Genomic DNA, 18,079 nt, shown 5'->3' on the forward strand with positions numbered 1-18,079 from the left:
GCCCTGGCCACAACAGGAGCTGTAGTGGTCCTAAGGGGTGTGGTAAATAAAATAATTACCCTGGCATAATTTCTAGGCATTAACAATTAGCATGTATCAAATGAGAGGCAGAGAGTCCGTGGTGTCCAAGTTAAAAGGGCTTTATTCCAATAACTCGAGTTAAGGGAGAATCTGTTCCATCACCACTGAGGTTCAGGAAGGGTCTTCTAACATTTAATAACAATGAACAACATATATACATTTTGTCTTGTACATAGGGCGTAGGAAGGAACGCAGAGCAGAGAAAGAAACAGATAAGAGCATGTGGGCGTACATGTGGGTGTACACTTTGAGTCATAGGTAGGTGATAGGTAGGTGTCATAGGTGGGTGGTACACAGAGGAGGAGTTTGCATGACCAGCTGGAACTTTGCCCTACTTGTGTGCAACTTGTCATGACGTGCAATTGACGTGTAACTGGGGGGAGAGCTGACTTTCAGTCTAGTAGAGAAATCTTTAGTGTCAAGGCGACCAGCACATCTGGTACTAACTGATATCTTAAGTCAGGGGATGTATTATCTGAAGCAAAAGTTGCTCGTCACTAGGAATCAGAAAAAGCATATATTTCTTCGTTCATTGCGTGGGGGCTGTGAGCAAGCACTGTGATTTCATCTAAACGGAGACAGGAAAGCCAGGCCCTATCTTTACAGACGGGTTCTGTTTACCCTCCTCACTGGGCAGGAATGTGACTCTGTACAGCAGGCAGATAACTGTTATTCATAATAATATCTTGGCAACCCTTGCTGGGTTTCTTTCGGCTGAGCTAGAAGCATGCGAGGTCAGAGATACGTAATTGCAGCTTTCAGTGTGTCAGGAGTCATGAAAAACCCTTATTTCAGAAAGTGGCTCAGCTGAACCACAAAAAAGGTTTCATCGTGATTTATTTAAAAGTGCACAATGTAAATACATGGGCCTTCATGTTAGCTTAATATTTCTTACATGGGAGACTTGATTTCTGGCATCCTAAAGCAGGACGTGATTGCAGAGGCCTCTTTGTTCAGGCCACTTAAGGGAAAATATGCATGGGTGACATGCACATATATGTAACACACATGTAACATAGGGTACACGTAGGGGACATCTTGGTCAGGCAAAATTTCATTTTCCTCAGGGGCATAGCTTCTGGATACCTGATGGCATGATCCACTACCACCAGTATAAATCTGTGCCCAGATGCTGTTGGGGGGTCCATTGGTCCAACAATGTCTATCCCCACTCTCTCAAAGGGCACCCCCACCACAGGTAGTGGTATAAGGGGGGCCTTTGTTGTGCCAACTGATTTGCCACTGGCTTGACAGGTGATACATGAGCGACAAAACTCTTCGGTGTCTTCAGACATATGAGGCCAGTGAAAGTGAGGGGCAAGCCTGTCCCAAGTCTTGTTCTGCCTAAGTGACCTGCAAGAGGAATTTCATGGGCTAAGGTGAGAAGGAAACCTCTAAGAGACAAGGGGATGACCAGCCTCCTGGTAGCACCAGGGTTGGGGTCTCTTGCCTCAGAGTATAGGAGTCCTTCATCCCAGTATACCTTGTGGGCACCTGTAGCATTCCCTGCAGCCTCAGCAGCAGCCTGCTGTCTGAGGGGTTCAAGGGAGGAACAGTCTAACTGTGCCTGTCTCAAGTCTGCCCTGGAAGGTCCCCCTGTCCCAAGAAACTCAACCTGTTCAGGTTCAAGCTCTTCTAGGACAGTTCCTTCTGGGGTCTTTGGGTCAGCCTCCTGAGAGGGCTGATCCTCAACCTGAGGCAGGGGGGAAGGCTCTGCTTTAACCTTACTGCTCTTCCTCTTGGGTAGTGTCTGGTCCATTCTTCCAGGATCCAGCACTTGTTCAGCTGGGCATTTCTTGGCCTGTGACCTGGTTCACAGCAAGGACATGTGAGGAGAGACCTAACATTTCTACATGAGTCCTGTACTCCACATCTGACCACAGTGAGGATTCCAAATCATTGCCCAAAAGACAATCTACTGGGAGGTCTGAACTAACTACAACCCTTTTGAGGCCAGTTACCCCTGCCCAGGAGAAGTTAACAACTGCCATACTGTGATTGGTAGTGACGTTGCTAGCATTGGCACTAGGTAGTCTGAACCTAGCATGATCTGATCAGGGTCCACAAATGTTGGTGTCACCATAGAGACACTGGCACATGTGTCCCTGTAGGCCTGAGCCATTTTTCCATTGATTAAAGGCGTTTGCCTGTATTTGCCCAGAGTACTGGGACTTACAGTAGGGGTCATATCCTTGTCCCCAGTACAAACAAGAACAGCCTGAGTAGGTATTCTGACTAGGCCAGAACCCACCTCAGTTCCCAGGGTTAACCCTACTATAGCCTTGGGGGATACACTACCACTACTAACTGTACTAGGGGGTGCAGGTGTCTTAGGGACAGCAGTGGTAGGAGTTTGGCCTTTCTTGGTGCACTCACTAAACCAGTGAGTCTTACTTTTACAGTATTGGCACCATGGTTTCTTTGGACCATCATTCTTCTTCTTTTGGGGATTCTGGGACCCACCCTCCTTAGATTGTTGGGACCCTGTTGAAGACTTCTGGTCATTTTGCTTATTCTCATTATTACCCTTCTGGTCTGCTTTCTTTTGGCCACCGTTCTGGTTCTGCTGCTTGACCCTGGTTCTGACCCATCTGTCTGCCTTCTTTCCCAATTCTTGGGGAGAGGTCAGATCTGAGTCAATCAGGTGCTGATGCAACAACTGGTTCTGACAATTATTTAAGATTTGCTCTCTCATAATTAGATTATACAATCCTGTGTAATCAGTAACTTTACTTCCCAGTAACCAGCCTTCCAAAGCCTTAGTGGCACAATCAACAAAGTCAGTCCAATCCTGAGCCTGAGTTTTCTGGGTGTCTCTGAACATCAACCTGTACTGTTCAGTTGTTAAGCCGAACCCATCAATCAGTGCAGTTTTCAGAACTTGGTAATCATTAGCATCCTCTTCTCTAACAGTGAGGAGCTTATATCTACCTTTACCTTCAAAGGAGAGCCACAATATAGCTGCCCACTGACTCTGGGGGTACCTGCTGTACTTTGCAGGCTCTCTCCAGAGCAGTTATCCACTTGTGGATATCATCTCCTGCCTTATAGGAGGGCACTATTTTACTCAGGTGTCTATTATCAATACTCCTGTCTGTATCCCTAGGGATATTGCTGTCACCAGTGGGTGCTAACCCACTCAACTGGTGCTCTCTAGCAAAGGCAAGTTTCTCTTTGGCAAGGGCAAGTTCTTCCCTTTGAATCCTCAGATTAATTTCCTTCATCTTTGCCTCATGCTCTCTCCTCTGAGGGGAAGTCATCCTCCTCTGAGCAGATGCTTGAGAGGCATGGGAGTGAACAGATCTGTTGGAGTCCCTAGTAGGAGATCTATCTCTCCTGACCCCATAGTTAGGCCTGCTAATGGATGGCACTGGGGCTCTCCCAGTTCCCTCCCTATGTAGGTCTAAGTTGGCCATGGTAAGTCTACTGACTAAAGGTTGGCCATTTTCTGCCTCATCCTCAGATAAGCTCCCCTCTCCCCTACCATCTACATTCTCTGTTTCAGGGGGGTTAGAGTCTGGGTCACCTTCTAAGGGTGGCATGTCCTCATCTGTAGGATCAGAGGGGCCTGGGTTAGAAGCCCTTCTAGCATCATATGTCTCTAAGAGACCTAACAGAAAAGTAGTGGTAGGGTTAGAACCCTGTTTCAGTCCCCTGGAGGTACACAATTGTCTCATCTCCTGGAAGCTGAGGGCTGCATATCTGGAAAGGACCTGTGGAGGGTCGCTAACCACAAGGGGAGTCACTGAGGCCTCTCTTGTGGTAGACATGCTTTCTAGTGAGTTGTAAGTGGTGCACTTACCCACACTATGGGTTTTCCTACTGATCCCTTGCTAAGAGTTGTAGTCAGGGTGTGCTAGGCCCTTTCTACTGCAACAGCTGGTTCAGTAGAACTCCGTGTATTTCTAAGCTTGTTATATGTACCTATGGTACCTTATGTGATCTTTCAAATGATATTTCAAGATTATATTTGGTAAAAACAACAGCAAGCTCAAATCCCAACCGCTGCACACCAATGTGAGAAGTTGGCCTGATGTATGATGCTCACTAGTTCTAGTGATCACCTTTTATCAGTCCAAACAACCCTTATGGTGATTGGTTGTAAGTCAACCTTATAGACCAGCTATCCTAATGGTAGCATGGACAAAGCAGTCTTAGGCTAAACTCTTTTGGCATGTGAAGCCAGCTGTTTTACCACATATAACCCCTTGAATACCAGATGAAAGGACACCACACAGGTTGTTATGAAAATAAACAGTATATTTATTAATAACAAACACCTCTGAACTCTTTGAGATCAGAGGGCTAATCAAACCATATACTAAGTAAATGGTATAAAGAAATCGATAGAAGGAATGGATCTGTCCATGGGCTGTAGGATCGCTGGGGCTACACTATCCTAACCTTAGGTAAGTAATAGGAGGCTCACGGGGCGCGTGTGAACTCACACGCGAGATGCGGAACAAAGTCAATAAACAGTACAGTTTACGAAAAAGGTGAGTACGGACAGTCTTTACTATCTAGGACTAAAACGACTGGAAATCTGGACACTAGGAGAGTTAATCTACCCTTGAGCACCGAAATGCTCTTGTTACCTCACCCACGGGCTGCGGGTGCATAGGTGTCAAAGTGTGTCGGTTTTCCGCGTCAAAGTCTATGGAGCCTTGAAGAAAGATGCTGCAGGCGACCAGGAGGAAGATGTCCGGTGCGATCCACGGGTGGATCGAGGAAGAAGAGGACCTGAAAGCAGAGGAGACAGTGTTCAAAGTCACTAGCCAGTGACCGGTGTGGAACCAGGAGGGAACCAGATGCTGTTGTCGCGATCAGGTGAAGAGTGGACGCTTGTCTCTGCAGCCACGTGGACCAGGAGGTGTCTTCGACGACCAGGATGGAAGCACGAGCTGTCCCACGCAGGCTCTCGCGGTCGCCGGTGTCGGATCCGGATTTGGAGTCAACAGGCCTGGGCAAAGGCAACCCAAGCGGTGAGTGGAAACGGCGTCTGGAGTGGACCAGGAGGGTCCGGGGTGCTCCTCTTTTGGAAGGGAGCAAGGGCCAGTCTGGAGCAACCAGACCAGCAGTGTAGATTTCGTGGATCGTCGTCTAGGAGGTCACTTGCCAGCCGGCAAGTGACCAGACAACACGTCGAGCAGCAATGAAGCAAAAGGGCCCCACGCAGATCTTGTGGATGCTGGAGGGCTGGTCTTTGGTGCAGGAGCTGCTCGGGGCTGGGGCTTCTCAGTCCCCAAAGTACTCACTCGAGGATGCCTCAGAAGTCGTGCTGGAAGCGAAGTGCAGTCTCTTCAAGATGGCCGGTCCCACGTGTCTCGTCGTACCCACGGGTCTCAGCTATGCTGCAGATGTGGGTAGAGGTCGGAGAGGTCTGGGAGTCCGGGTCTCGTCGGGCTCTGAAGTCTGGATCCGGCAGGAAGGACGACAAAGCGGACCGCTAGGATGCTTGATGGTGCCTGCAGTTGCAGGGTGGACACTCCTTGCCCACAAGGGAGATTCTTCAGTCTTCTGTGGAGCAGAACGTCGAAGTCCAGAGTTTCTTCTTGTAAAGTTGTTCAGGATAATCTAATTTGGAATGGGACCAGCTCCTACCTTTATCCTGCTAAAGGGGGCTGTACTATGACTAGGTCCCTCCTATGGGTGGGACCAGGAAGGGGGGTGGTTACACCCCCTATCCTTTGTCCGGTTTCGCGCCAGAGCTGGGGCTGGAGTGCCCCAGCAACTGGTTTGAACCGGTGTATGCACAGGGACACCTTGTGTGGCCCAAGCATGTCTCATTCCTTTCAGGCCTCCCTACCTCAATACACAAAATCCTGTCTGGGGTGGTGCTAGCACCTCCCAAGGCAGGAAACCCTTTGTCCAGGCCTCCCTCGCTGGAAGGACTCCCAGCAGCAGGAGGTCAGACTTGTGTCTGTGGTGGCAGCATCCATTTTGTGATGCTGAGCTCGAGTTAACTTTAACCGGGGTTCACAGTTACATACATGTCGTGTCCCTCTAAAAGGGTGGAATGCTACCCCCGTCGCCAGAATTGGCGAGGGGGTAGTATTCCAATTCGTATGACACCTTACTCGACATGTTTTGATAATGCTATACCAAAGTTAGCAATAACCGCGAGGATTATAATGCACTTCATCATGGAACAGCTATAAGGACTTGGTTCCGCAAGCTGCAGACAGGCTCAGCTCATGCTAGAGCACCATCTCACATAATTCCAAGCACTCTGCCTTCAGGATTGATAAGGCCTGCTATAGGAGTGACTGATAGGAATATATGTGTCCATTTTAGGTTAGATATAGGTATACTATATCTACAGCAAAGGGTGATTACACCACCTTGCCCCAGCTGTCTCACCAGCCAGTTGTGTCTGTTTTAGATGGCCAGCCAGGGGTGGCATAATACATGATTCAGCCCCTGGTAGGCCTTGGGTTCACCCATGCCCTGGGTACCTATGGTACAGTGTACAGGGGCTGATAAGGGCTCCCAATACCAATTGGTAAATGCACCTAAAGTACATGGATGTCAATTTAGAGAGAGAACAGTTAGGCTGTGGGTCTGATTAGCAGGCCCACAGCCAGGGAAAGTCGTAAACCAGTGAAGCAAAAAGCAAAAATCTGGGGTGACCATAGGATTGCAGACCCCACTCTCCTAGAGATATGCCACCAACCTGATCATCTCCTCTTTCTAGTATTCTGTTTTTGGCAGATATGTTTACACATTGTCCCAGAGTTCCTTTCTTGTCCACCAAAAACACAATAATTAACCCCTTTCTCAGTTTTCGGCCCAGTAATTGGACTCTGTGAAAGCACTCTGTTGTACACTTCTTCTGCTTTATGCAACACCAATCAATTTTTAGAATGATTCAAGGTCCAGGCAATCTCACACTATATAAACAATATCCTAATTATTACTGGACAGTGGTTGTTTTTTTTTATCTTTGTGGCTGTTTGTACTTGAACCACTTAATAATATTTTGACCATGTAACTGGATCTGGAAGTTGGACACTAAATATGTGAGCTGTGTTTTGTGGGCCTTTTTGTGTGTCAGTTTTAGACCATCTTCACAGACTAACATTTAATATGGCTGCCAACCACAAAGGGTTGGCCAAGTGACTCCTATACATTTTATTGATTTGCGGGGTAGTTCAATTATATATATATATATATATATATATATATTTGCATTTCAAGGTGGCTCTTGGCCAAGGAAGGCACACACAGCAGGTGGAAATTATCCTAGTTTATTTGCATCAGAGGTCCACAATCACCGTCATTTCATCTGTTTAGCCGACGCGTTTCGATGCTGTTCACATCTTCTTCCTGGGCAGTGATGACAAAAACGGCATTTCATTCCCAACCCACTTTCCGCTTTAATAGTGACTGGAGGTGGGTGTGTCCGCTTAGTAGCTCATGGTTTCTGGGATACGTAGTTTTAGCTCATAGTGAGTTCCGTTTTGTCACCATATTTTACACAGTCTTACGGTGGTAAGTGACTTCACCATAAGATTCCAAGCACCACAGTGTGCTCCGATGTTTTGTGTTCCTCCGTAGTGTTGCAATCCCGCTGTGCCGATTGACCAGAATTGCATTGGTTGACACGGCTCCTGACACCATCTTATGGTGAAGTCACTTACCACCGTAAGACTGTGTAAAATATGGTGACAAAACGGAACTCACTATGAGCTAAAACTACGTATCCCAGAAACCATGAGCTACTAAGCGGACACACCCACCTCCAGTCACTATTAAAGCGGAAAGTGGGTTGGGAATGAAATGCCGTTTTTGTCATCACTGCCCAGGAAGAAGATGTGAACAGCATCGAAACGCGTCGGCTAAACAGATGAAATGACGGTGATTGTGGACCTCTGATGCAAATAAACTAGGATAATTTCCACCTGCTGTGTGTGCCTTCCTTGGCCAAGAGCCACCTTGAAATGCAAATATATATATATATATATATATATATATATATATATATATATATATATATATATATATATATATATATATATATATATATATATATTATATAATATATATATATATATATTATATAATATATATTATATAATATATATTATATACTATATATTATATACTATATATATATATATATATTATATATATATTTAAAAAAAAATTTTTTTAGGCATGTTGAACTGAACGCCAATTGGCCAGGAGGGCCCAAAATGCTTTTAAAACCATAGTACCTGTTTAAAATTATTCAAACATCATTTGTCAGAATACATTTAGCCAGAGTTTGCAACCGTATTGTCTTCCCCAGCCACAGTTAAGATATCAATCTAGACTGGTTGTAGATCCAATTCTCTTCCGGCTTATGTTGTCAGACATGCAGTAAATTGCATTTCTGGCTAAAAGCTTTTAGTCCAATTTTGCATGTGAATCATTTATGGATGGATATGATGAACATCCCCCTTGATGGTAACGTGGGTCTGCAATTATTTTTTTTTGTTTTGCCAGATGTTCGGCCTGCCCCATGGCCATCTTTGAAATCTAAAACGCTTTTGAATGTAACCATACGCTCCTAAGGCTCCACACATCTCAGCAGTATCTTCAGGTTATTTTCTTTTTCCACCTTTGCGTTTTGGTTGGAGACAGCAATACTCGGGGAAACGCTTAGAAAAACTTGATAAGTATAGAAAAGGGAGACCAATTGGCTTTAAGGTTGTATGAAGATGCATCCAAATTTACATTTTTCTTAATTACTAGCTTCATGTCAAATACTGTGTTTGTGGAAAAGACCATGATGAGAGGGGGCTCTGTAAACTACAAAACAGATAAAATAAACATGCAGGGCTACGTGCAGCATTGTGTCCAGTGACCCAGTGCCAGTTCCAAGCCACTTCCAAGAGGTGCAGAATCTTGGTAAGATAAGTGATGATGATGATGATGATGATGATGATGATGATGATGATGAATTTATAAAGCGCAACAAATAACCTAGCATGTCTGTTTTGAACAAAAGCGTGTGACGAAATGAGACACTGACTAATCTGAGATGCATAAGACTAATAATTGCAAGGAAAGCATACCATAAAACTTCAGAAGGCTCAAAACTTGTAGATATTATCTGGTCACTGAAAAAAAGCATTCATCTGTGCTAAAAATGGGAATGCAGCCTGAGTGCAGTGGGGGTTGGAGCATATGCTCCTCCTCAAATAATATGGATGATTTCAGTCATTCAAGTGATTTCCTTGGTTAGATTCTGATGTATAAAGAAGAATCAATTGTCTTGTATTGTTTTTAAAGTTGCTTTATTATCATTGACATCCTTGTAAATCCAGAAGTCCTCTTTTTTGATATCGGCATAAGGGATTAACCCGGGACTGTTTCTCTGCAGCTATAATTTCAGCTCGTACTGTTTTTTGATTGATGACCGATGTCTGTATCAGGAGGCAATTTTTTTCTGATCTTCTGTATGATTATAAAGCCTTGAGAAAGCCCTGGTCTAATTGACCATCTAGGGCGAAACACGTGTCAACCGTTGCACCTCCAGAATACCAAAAGATATGATTTCTCGATGCCTTCTGAATGCCTGCATATCGATGAACTGGAAGGCCACCTGGAACCATGAGGTGAAACTTTACGTCACCTAGTATAAGAGGACTTCTTACTGGGACCAATCCAAATCAAGCTCCACATCCTAGTTCAATCTCTGTCCCATTCCTGGAGTCCACGGAGCTGCTCCATAGGCTAGTCTTAGTTGCGCTCCAAATCTTCCCGGAAGTTAAAGAAATTGTAGCTGGATTCCGCTCCCTTGTGCAACTCATTTGCAAGAGCAGATGAGGGGGCGGCACCAACTTTCTCGATCTTGCTCCAGAAGACGGCCAGCTTCTGATCCAATTCCTCAACTAGTTCCTGCACAACCAGATCGAAGACTTCCGTGCAACCATGCTCTAACTCTTTGGATCCTTGCCGACTCCCTCTAATACGCCTTAGGGCCCCAAGGAGCCATGAGACCTTCTTCCTGCGATACCCCCGGCAGGGTCTCCTTCACCTCCAGTTGGACCCTCTGAGCCGGGCTTGCTTATGACTCTTGCCAGTGTCGACTTCAGCAATGCTAGAGGAGGCAGCCTTGCTAGTTCTCTCCAATGCTGGTCTGACCTCAAACAAAGTTGTGTCCAAATTCGTTTGAGGCGCCACTTTCCCAAGTTGATTTGCCACAGGGGAGACATCACTCTCTGCACCCTATTTTTGGGACAGGTTTGTATAATGACTGACTCATGAAATGAGTACATCATCTCTACTGGTACGATGACTTAAAAGTGCCTTGCAGCCTTATTAACTCTCTGGAGACAGATCTCTTTCCTCTCCCAGACCAATCCCAGAGTTATCTGCTTCCTTTGCTATGGTGATGCGTATGAAGTTCTTGACCTCCAGCTCCCCACCTTGGAGGTTAGGACGAATGGCTTGACTGAGGTCCTTCACTGGGGCAGACCTCTTTGGAGGCCGTTGTTCCTTTGAACGATGCACTTGTGGATACCTTATTGGAGGCTTTGGCCATTCTACAAATTGCTGCACAGCGTCACCATGCTCCACGCAACCTATCTTATCTTTCACAGCACCCCTCACCAGAAAGCCTATTGGTGAAAGCTTCAGCCAGCTGCTCTAATCTCATCACATTTCCTACCACTCCCCTCATATTGAATCTAAGTGACTGGAAACATTCTTCATGTATGTCTTTTCTTCTACGAGCTTGGCCCTCTTCTCTGTTATTGCCATCTGTTTGTTGAGACAATATCTCACAGTTTTGGATTTAGTGGCTCAATTTCCTTCTGATGTGCCTGTAGACCATCGCCCTGTGCTATCCCAGCAGTGCTTAATTTGTAAAATATTAAGCGCCAGGACTCTAGCCAAAAGGCCACTGCAGCTTGCACTACCCATTGCCCTTGTCATTGCTGAAAAAACAACTACTAACCTCTCTCGCATGTAAATGCTACCGTTCAGATAATTCCAGGTACATAAAGCTAAAGGAATGGTTGGGGAGAACGGTATTAGCAATTTTAGTGTTTATGGTAGTCCTAAACTACAGTTGTTCTGCTCATCTCTAAATTAGATGAGCAGCGCCACCATGTGGTGTACTGTTCTAATTAGGTGCCACTGCCGAGCAGCGGATACTAATTAAGTGCCGGTACTGAGCAGCGGAAAGCACCGGCTCAAATTAAGCACTGTATCCCAGGCAATTCAAGATGGTCGTCCTGCAGCCATGGTCACAATTCTTTTTGGATCGGACACCACTGATTCCATTGGTAGGGCCATAGGCACCAGTGTTGCTATCCACTGACGTGCGTGGCTGAAATCAACAATTTTTTTTTATGGCTACGTCCAGCCCTTCTTGATGTACATGCCTTTGATGGGACTCTCCTGTTTGGCGACAAAGTTGATTCCACTCTCAAGCGTTTTAAGGTGACCAGCAACAGCTCACTTTCTCAGTCATTTCTCCTCACCTTGCTCCATCTCCTTTTGCAGCTTTAGCTGAGGCGTCCTTTCACGCCAGCCTGTCCATGCTCTGCAGGGTACCCAGCAGTTTGCAATAGAGGCCGGAGTGGCCACTGCTCCTGCGGCCTTGGTCAGCGTGCATGGGCAGTACAGAGTGCTGCAGGTGTAAAGAAAACAGTTTGTCACCAGCTTCATTGTTAAAGCAGAATAAGCAACTCTGGCAACAACTCCCTATAAAGGCAGAGTTTGTGTAAAATGAATGGTTGAAAATAAGGATTCGGTGGCAAATCCTATTACTTGGGCTCAGGGTTGAGCAAATGTTCTTTCTTGCATAATTATTTTAACCTTGCTTGGGTGCCACATGGCATACCTGGTATTCCTAGTGAACATGCCGGATCACAAATGTAGAATCTGTGTAGATTCTCACTTTATGGTTTTCATAAAACTGGGCATTATTTTTCCTTGCAGCTCTCAAAATGGAATCCTGGTCCCCATAGTTAAGAATCCATTGACCTGTGCCCCCGTTCTACAAGAAAACCTTGAACATTGCAGTCACGGGCATGACTTCTCATAGCAGCATCTCCACAAAGGCCTTCATCGAAATAGATTAATATAGCTCTAGCACACCTAATAAACATTTACTTTGTTGTGTGCTTCTCTCTTGATCTTCAGATCTGACATGGGCAACTTTAAGATCCTTGGTGAGTGCTTTGATCCATCCTCCAAAATATGCTGGCTCTCTTCTGTAGTCAGGAAGGGTAATTTTACTAATGACATGTGAGTGAGAAAAAACTAAGAAAATACTTAAACTGTACAATGAAATGAATAGCTAGCGTGTGAATTGCACTTCCCATTGTGCTTTGTTTTAGTTGTTTTTCTTGTGATTTTATGTTTTCCTTTTACTCTGTAGGTGTTAGCACATCTTGTGAAAGGATACTTTACCTTGGCCCAGAATTATTTACTGGAGCTTGGAGAAGTGGCTTGCAAGTGCATGGAGGAGACCGATCCATCTATTCAACTTCATGGTGCAAAGGTATGACTTATGGAAATGCAATTAATGGAAAATTCAAATATTCCAATGCGCGATTTAGTATACTCTATCTGAAATCATCTCCTTCTTTGAATTTGCTATTACTTTCTTTGTTGTGAATGGTACAGGTACAGCGACAACTCACCAATGCCCCTGCTGTACAGCAGTAATACTTTGCTGAAGTAAATAGGGGGCTCTCACGCCTATTTTTAACACCTCCATTGGTACAGCCACCTTACCAGAAACATGGAGTTGTCAACTCCCTCTTAAAGAAACCCTCAGCTGACCCGCCTAAACTCACCAATTATCTACTGATATTCCAGCCAAATTATCTACTGATTTCTAGACAAAGTCCTGGAAAAAAGCCATCAATAAGCGCCTCACTGACAACTCAGCCAAATATCTGCTACTTGACACCACACAATCAGGATTGAAACCCAACCAAAGCACGGAAACTGCCCTTACAGAGGCAACGGATGACATTCGGATGATCCTCCGCAGTGGGAACTGGCAGCTATTACCCTTCTAGTCCTATCATCAGCCTTTGACACCATCTCCCACACCCATCCTAATCCACCAACTCCACGAAGCAGGCATCCAGAGACTCACCCTTGAATAAATCTGCTCCTACCTTACCAGAAGAACCCAAACCATCGACATTTCCCCTACTCCTCTGAAGCACGAGATCTTATTTGTGGATTCCTGCAGGGGTCCTCGCTCAGCCCAGCACTCTTCAACATCTATATGACTCAGCTGACTGATGTCATACATGTTCACAACATAAACATACTCACTCCAACATAACTCAACTGATACTGTCCCTCTCAGACAAACACCAAAAACCAGGAACAAGTTCACCACATGCATAACAAAAGTGGCTACCTGGATGAAATCCTATTTCCTCAAATCGAATTCGGACAAGACCGAGGTGGTAGTCTTCAGGTAAAACACCTCGCTATGAGACTCCACCTGGTGGCCCACGGACCTGAAACCCATCCACACACCCTACACTCGAGCAAATACCCTTGGAGTCACCATAAACAACAAACTGGACATAACCGCACTAAGGGTGCTGAAGAAAAATGTCAAGTGGCTACCAGACCAGACCAGGAACACTATCGCCCAAGCTCACCCAAGCTCTGTTCATAATCAACCATGGAAACATCCTGTACAAAGGCATTGCCAACCAGTTCACAAGAGAACTGCAGACCGTCCAAAACCCAGCATCCAGGCTAGTCCTCAACCTTCCACGCCGAGCCCACATTACATCACACCACACTACACCTTAATGTTTCTCCACTGCCTCCCGATACACAACACACCATTTAAACTCCTCACCCATACCTACAAAGCTCTCCACAACACTGGCCCTGCCTACCTGAATAGCCACATTCACTTCCACCAACATTCCAGACACCTCTGCTCTGCCGGTCTGTTATTAGCACACACCCTAAGTATACACAAATGCATAGCAGGGAATCACACCTTCTCGTACCTGGCCCCTAAAGCCTGGAGCAACCTCCCACAACACATCAGAGCTTTCTACTCCGCTTCTTTTGAAAGTCAAGAAGAGAAGATCTGGCTTATCGAGCGCACGTTCAACCTAGGGTATCTTGGCGCTGAATAGCAGATGTTTATTGTTACCCAACTCAATGGTACTCCTTTTTTTTGTTTTGTTTTTTATCGACTTCTGAAGGAGGAAAGGCTGAGTGGACCTGCCAGGATTTGAACCTTTGACCATGAGGTCGAACAAAGGCCCCTACAGTGGACACATTAGTCCACTATGCCACCAAACCGGGCTTTAGAGTTGGGGAGTAATTCCCCTGGCCTGCTATCACACACCTGCTACAGAGCACTTGGATACCCTCATGGGTGATTAGGCCGCGATAAAAACACCTGCAATGAAATGTTTGCTTATGCAACTACATCAACAGGCAGGTTGGACTGTGGCTTTATCATTGCCAAGATACTGTTTGCACAGCATATCCCTCCTAAAAATGCACAATAAAGAAACATTTTTTTAATCTTTACTGATCTACCTGTTGTATGCCACCTACACTGGCTATAAAAAGGATCATCACAGATTAAAAAGCATACTTTTTTAACCTTATTTCTCAGCTTACACAGTATTCAAATATTTGTTGTTTCTTTGTTGTTTTTACAGTATATGCATTTAGTGACGTGATTATTTATAGGTGTGTGATGGAGTGCATCTGGACATCCCAGGTGGTTTGGACCCAAGAAAATGTGAGCCTCATATAATTTCAGATTTATATTGGCCTATGCTAGAGGCTTAGATGAGACTAAGGGAAGAGGCATGCTTCATCCTGTGATTTGAAATGCCTTTAAGTTTTTTTGAAAAAATGCATGTTGTATAGGCCCAACAAAATGTGGCAGTATGCAAAGCATGTGAATCTTTAGCACTACATGCTATGAATATATGCCTACAGGAAGTAATATTTCTGAGATGCCAGACTACATCTTACATTTTTTTTATTCAGGAGTATTGAGAGCGAGAGTGTGTTTGGGTATTTGCATAGGACACACCTGTCAGAGGAGCACCAGAGTGCTGAACGATGCTCTAGTGGCATGAGATATAATTTGAGATTGATTACAGAACGGGATGAGGCATGCAGATCCTAATTGATTAGAGTAGCAGTACTCTTTAAAAATATGTAAAGGGGTGGAGCAGTTCTGTTGTTGTCGGGAATCTTCCAAATTCTGGGTGCCTAGAAGTATAAGGCCTGTCTTCTGGTCCTTTCTCACTGACAGTGCTTTGCCAGCAGTCTGGTAATTTTGTGATTCCTGGTATTTAGTATATGTAGGTATTGAAGTGGTGTTGATTCTTCTGGCCTTATAAGTGATGCAGAAGATCATGAAGGTGATTGCAGCTTGAATGGAGAGCCAGTGCAGTTCCTTCAGTGTTGGGGTTATGTGATGTAATCTCTTTAAGCCCTTGTTGTGGTGTGCCACAGCATGTAGCATGCCATTCACATGTGTCAGAGTGGGGATGTAATGGTGAGCAGAGCATTGCTAGCATTCATATGTGTGAGTACCAACGCCAGATAGTGCAGCACAGCTTCCTCCATGGAGTCAAGCAACTTCACCTGAAGTGATGATGGAGGCACATATGGCACAACAGCTGTAAATCCGTTTATTTGATCTAATAGAGACTTCTAGCCGCAGATTCCTTACCTTAGAATTATCCCTAGGTGTGAAACTGGACTTGGAACTTTTTTGTGAGCAATACCCTTGCACGGCAGCAGGGTGCCTTCATTCAGCTCTGCATAGCGTCGTTCGTGCCATCCAAGCCAGACGTGGGGTGACGGCTATATAGGCGTCACCCGAGCACGCTGACATCAATTCTTTTCTTTCAGCTCCAGTCAGGGAAGATCCAGAAAATAGCTACCCCCAGTCACTTTTTGACTGACCTTTTGTCGAAGACTTTTTGAGACATTGTCTCCTGATGTGGTTGGATGTCCACGAGGAAGGCTAGTTTTAAGCCCTGTGGTGCTTGCTACTGACAGTTGTCGGTGACCGGTTCTCACTGCGTTTGTCTCTAGTGTCTCAAGCGCGAGCACAACGGCAAGACATGCGTCGAATGTTGTGCCATGCACCCCAAAACCTTGAGGAAGTGGTCCCTCAGCTCCTTGCCGCTCAACGTGCGATTCTGCGACTGTCTGGATTCCGGTCGAGAGGAAGTTCCTGTGATTGATCACGGAGCCATCAATCTTCATTGCTGTCAAAATCCTCCAGGATTTCTACCCTGGTTCAACGAAGAGCTCAGACTGGCCAAACAATCTTGTAGAAGGTCAGAGAGGAAATGGAGGTCTAACTATAGTGCAGAGAACAAAGCTATTTATAAAGCTGCGTTGCTACTATATAAAAAAACTCTTGATTAAAGCTAAATCCAACTTTTTTTACAAATAAAATTAAATTCGGCCATTAATACTCCTAAAGAGCTTTTTTCTACAGTAGGCAAACTGAGCAATTCCTCGCAGGCTAAAAACTCCAGTGTAGATGCCTCTTTCAGTAACAAACTTGCCATGTTTGTTAAAGACCAAGTAGAGGTTATCTTTAACGTCTTTGCTGCAAACCACAGCTCGGATGGGGCTGGCATGATTAGCAACCCGCAGTTAGTTATATCGGATGGCTCCCAGTCAGGGACCCACATTTGTGAAGTAGCTAATTTGGCCACTGAGTTACCAGAGCCATATCCGCTTGAACGCTATTTTTTCGCTTTCTCCCCCCTTTCAATTGATCAAGTAACAGACTTGTTCAATCAAATCAGATCCACCTATGGATGCTTGTCCACCTATAGTACTACTGCTAGCCTCTGCCATTGTCTCTGTTCAACTATTATTGATTTTTAATCAAATGTTCCTTTTGGGGTATTTCCCCAAAGAAAAATAGCAACAATTCTCCCTCTCCTAAGAAAACCAAACCTGGACGCAGATAATCCCAGCAACTACAAGCCAATCTCCTGGCTTCCTTTTCCGGCCACGATGATAGAGAAAGCCAAACACAGAGCTTTCTCTTTTGGTCCAGGAACATAAACTGCTGGATCCATCTCAGTTGGGCACTAGTAGTCAACACAGCACGGTGTCCGCTCTGATCACAACTTTCGAGTATATTACAACAACGCTAGACAAAAGAGAGAACGTTGCCTTAAGTTTGTTGGCTCGCTCTGCAGCGTTCGACACTGTTAATCATGGACTTCTTATTAATCATCTGATTGAGTTAGGTGTTGGGGGTGCTGCCCTTAATCTCCTAAGATCCTTTCTTACTGACAAGAGTTCAGATTGTGGAATCCAGTGGCCACAGATCAACATCTTTTACTCTACCATGTGGTGTACCGCAAGGATCGGCATTGAGTCTAACTATTTTTAATCTATACGTTACACCTCTAGCTGCATTGATTAAAAGTTTTAGTTTCTCAATTGTCTCATATGCTGATGACACCCAGATTGTAGCGTCGGTCACAGAAAATCTAGACAGGACTGCAGAATGCTTCCCTAGCGCTGTGGCGGTATTGCCACCGCAGCGAAGGGGTTAAAGTAAAAAAAAATAAACAAAGTCGGTTCCAGGGGAATATTTCTCACTCGTCGCCATGCTTTTCGTTATACTATTCATTAAAATGCTCTGAGTAAGCAAGAGCTTTTTGAAGAACGTATAAGCCATGTTGATAAGAATACGACCCCACCCATAAAGCAATAGATTGTGTATTAGCCATTTTGCTGACTTGAAGTTCTATCCAGGTAAGTATGTAAAGCACTGTAATAGTTGTCAGAAGTTTTTATTAAGCAACAATACAGTGTAGAATACTTTATCCAAAAATAAGACTTGACAATTCTAGTGTGTTAACTTCATATTCCAATCCCTTGTCAGTTTCTTAACTTGAGTGAAGTCCTAATTCTGTTTTTGTTTTTTCCTTAGTGGAAGCATATAAAGTTAGAAAACCAAGATCGCCTCCTGTAAACTCAGGGTCGTGTAGAAACATAG

At 44.9% G+C, this 18,079-nt stretch overlaps 1 protein-coding gene across 3 annotated transcripts in view; it reads left to right on the forward strand.

The window, feature by feature from the left end:
• The window catches only part of HEATR6 (HEAT repeat containing 6), a 305,356-nt gene that overhangs the window by 198,617 nt on the left and 88,660 nt on the right, over positions 1-18,079 (forward strand). For all 3 annotated transcript variants that reach the window (XM_078679768.1, XM_078679769.1, XM_078679770.1), the window contains one exon: positions 12,458-12,580. In XM_078679768.1, the coding sequence (XP_078535894.1) occupies positions 12,458-12,580 (123 nt within the window). The remainder of the gene's footprint in view (positions 1-12,457; positions 12,581-18,079) is intronic.

This window comes from Lissotriton helveticus, chromosome 3_1, assembly GCF_964261635.1.
Source record: "Lissotriton helveticus chromosome 3_1, aLisHel1.1, whole genome shotgun sequence".
In the NCBI taxonomy this organism is placed as follows: domain Eukaryota; kingdom Metazoa; phylum Chordata; class Amphibia; order Caudata; family Salamandridae; genus Lissotriton; species Lissotriton helveticus.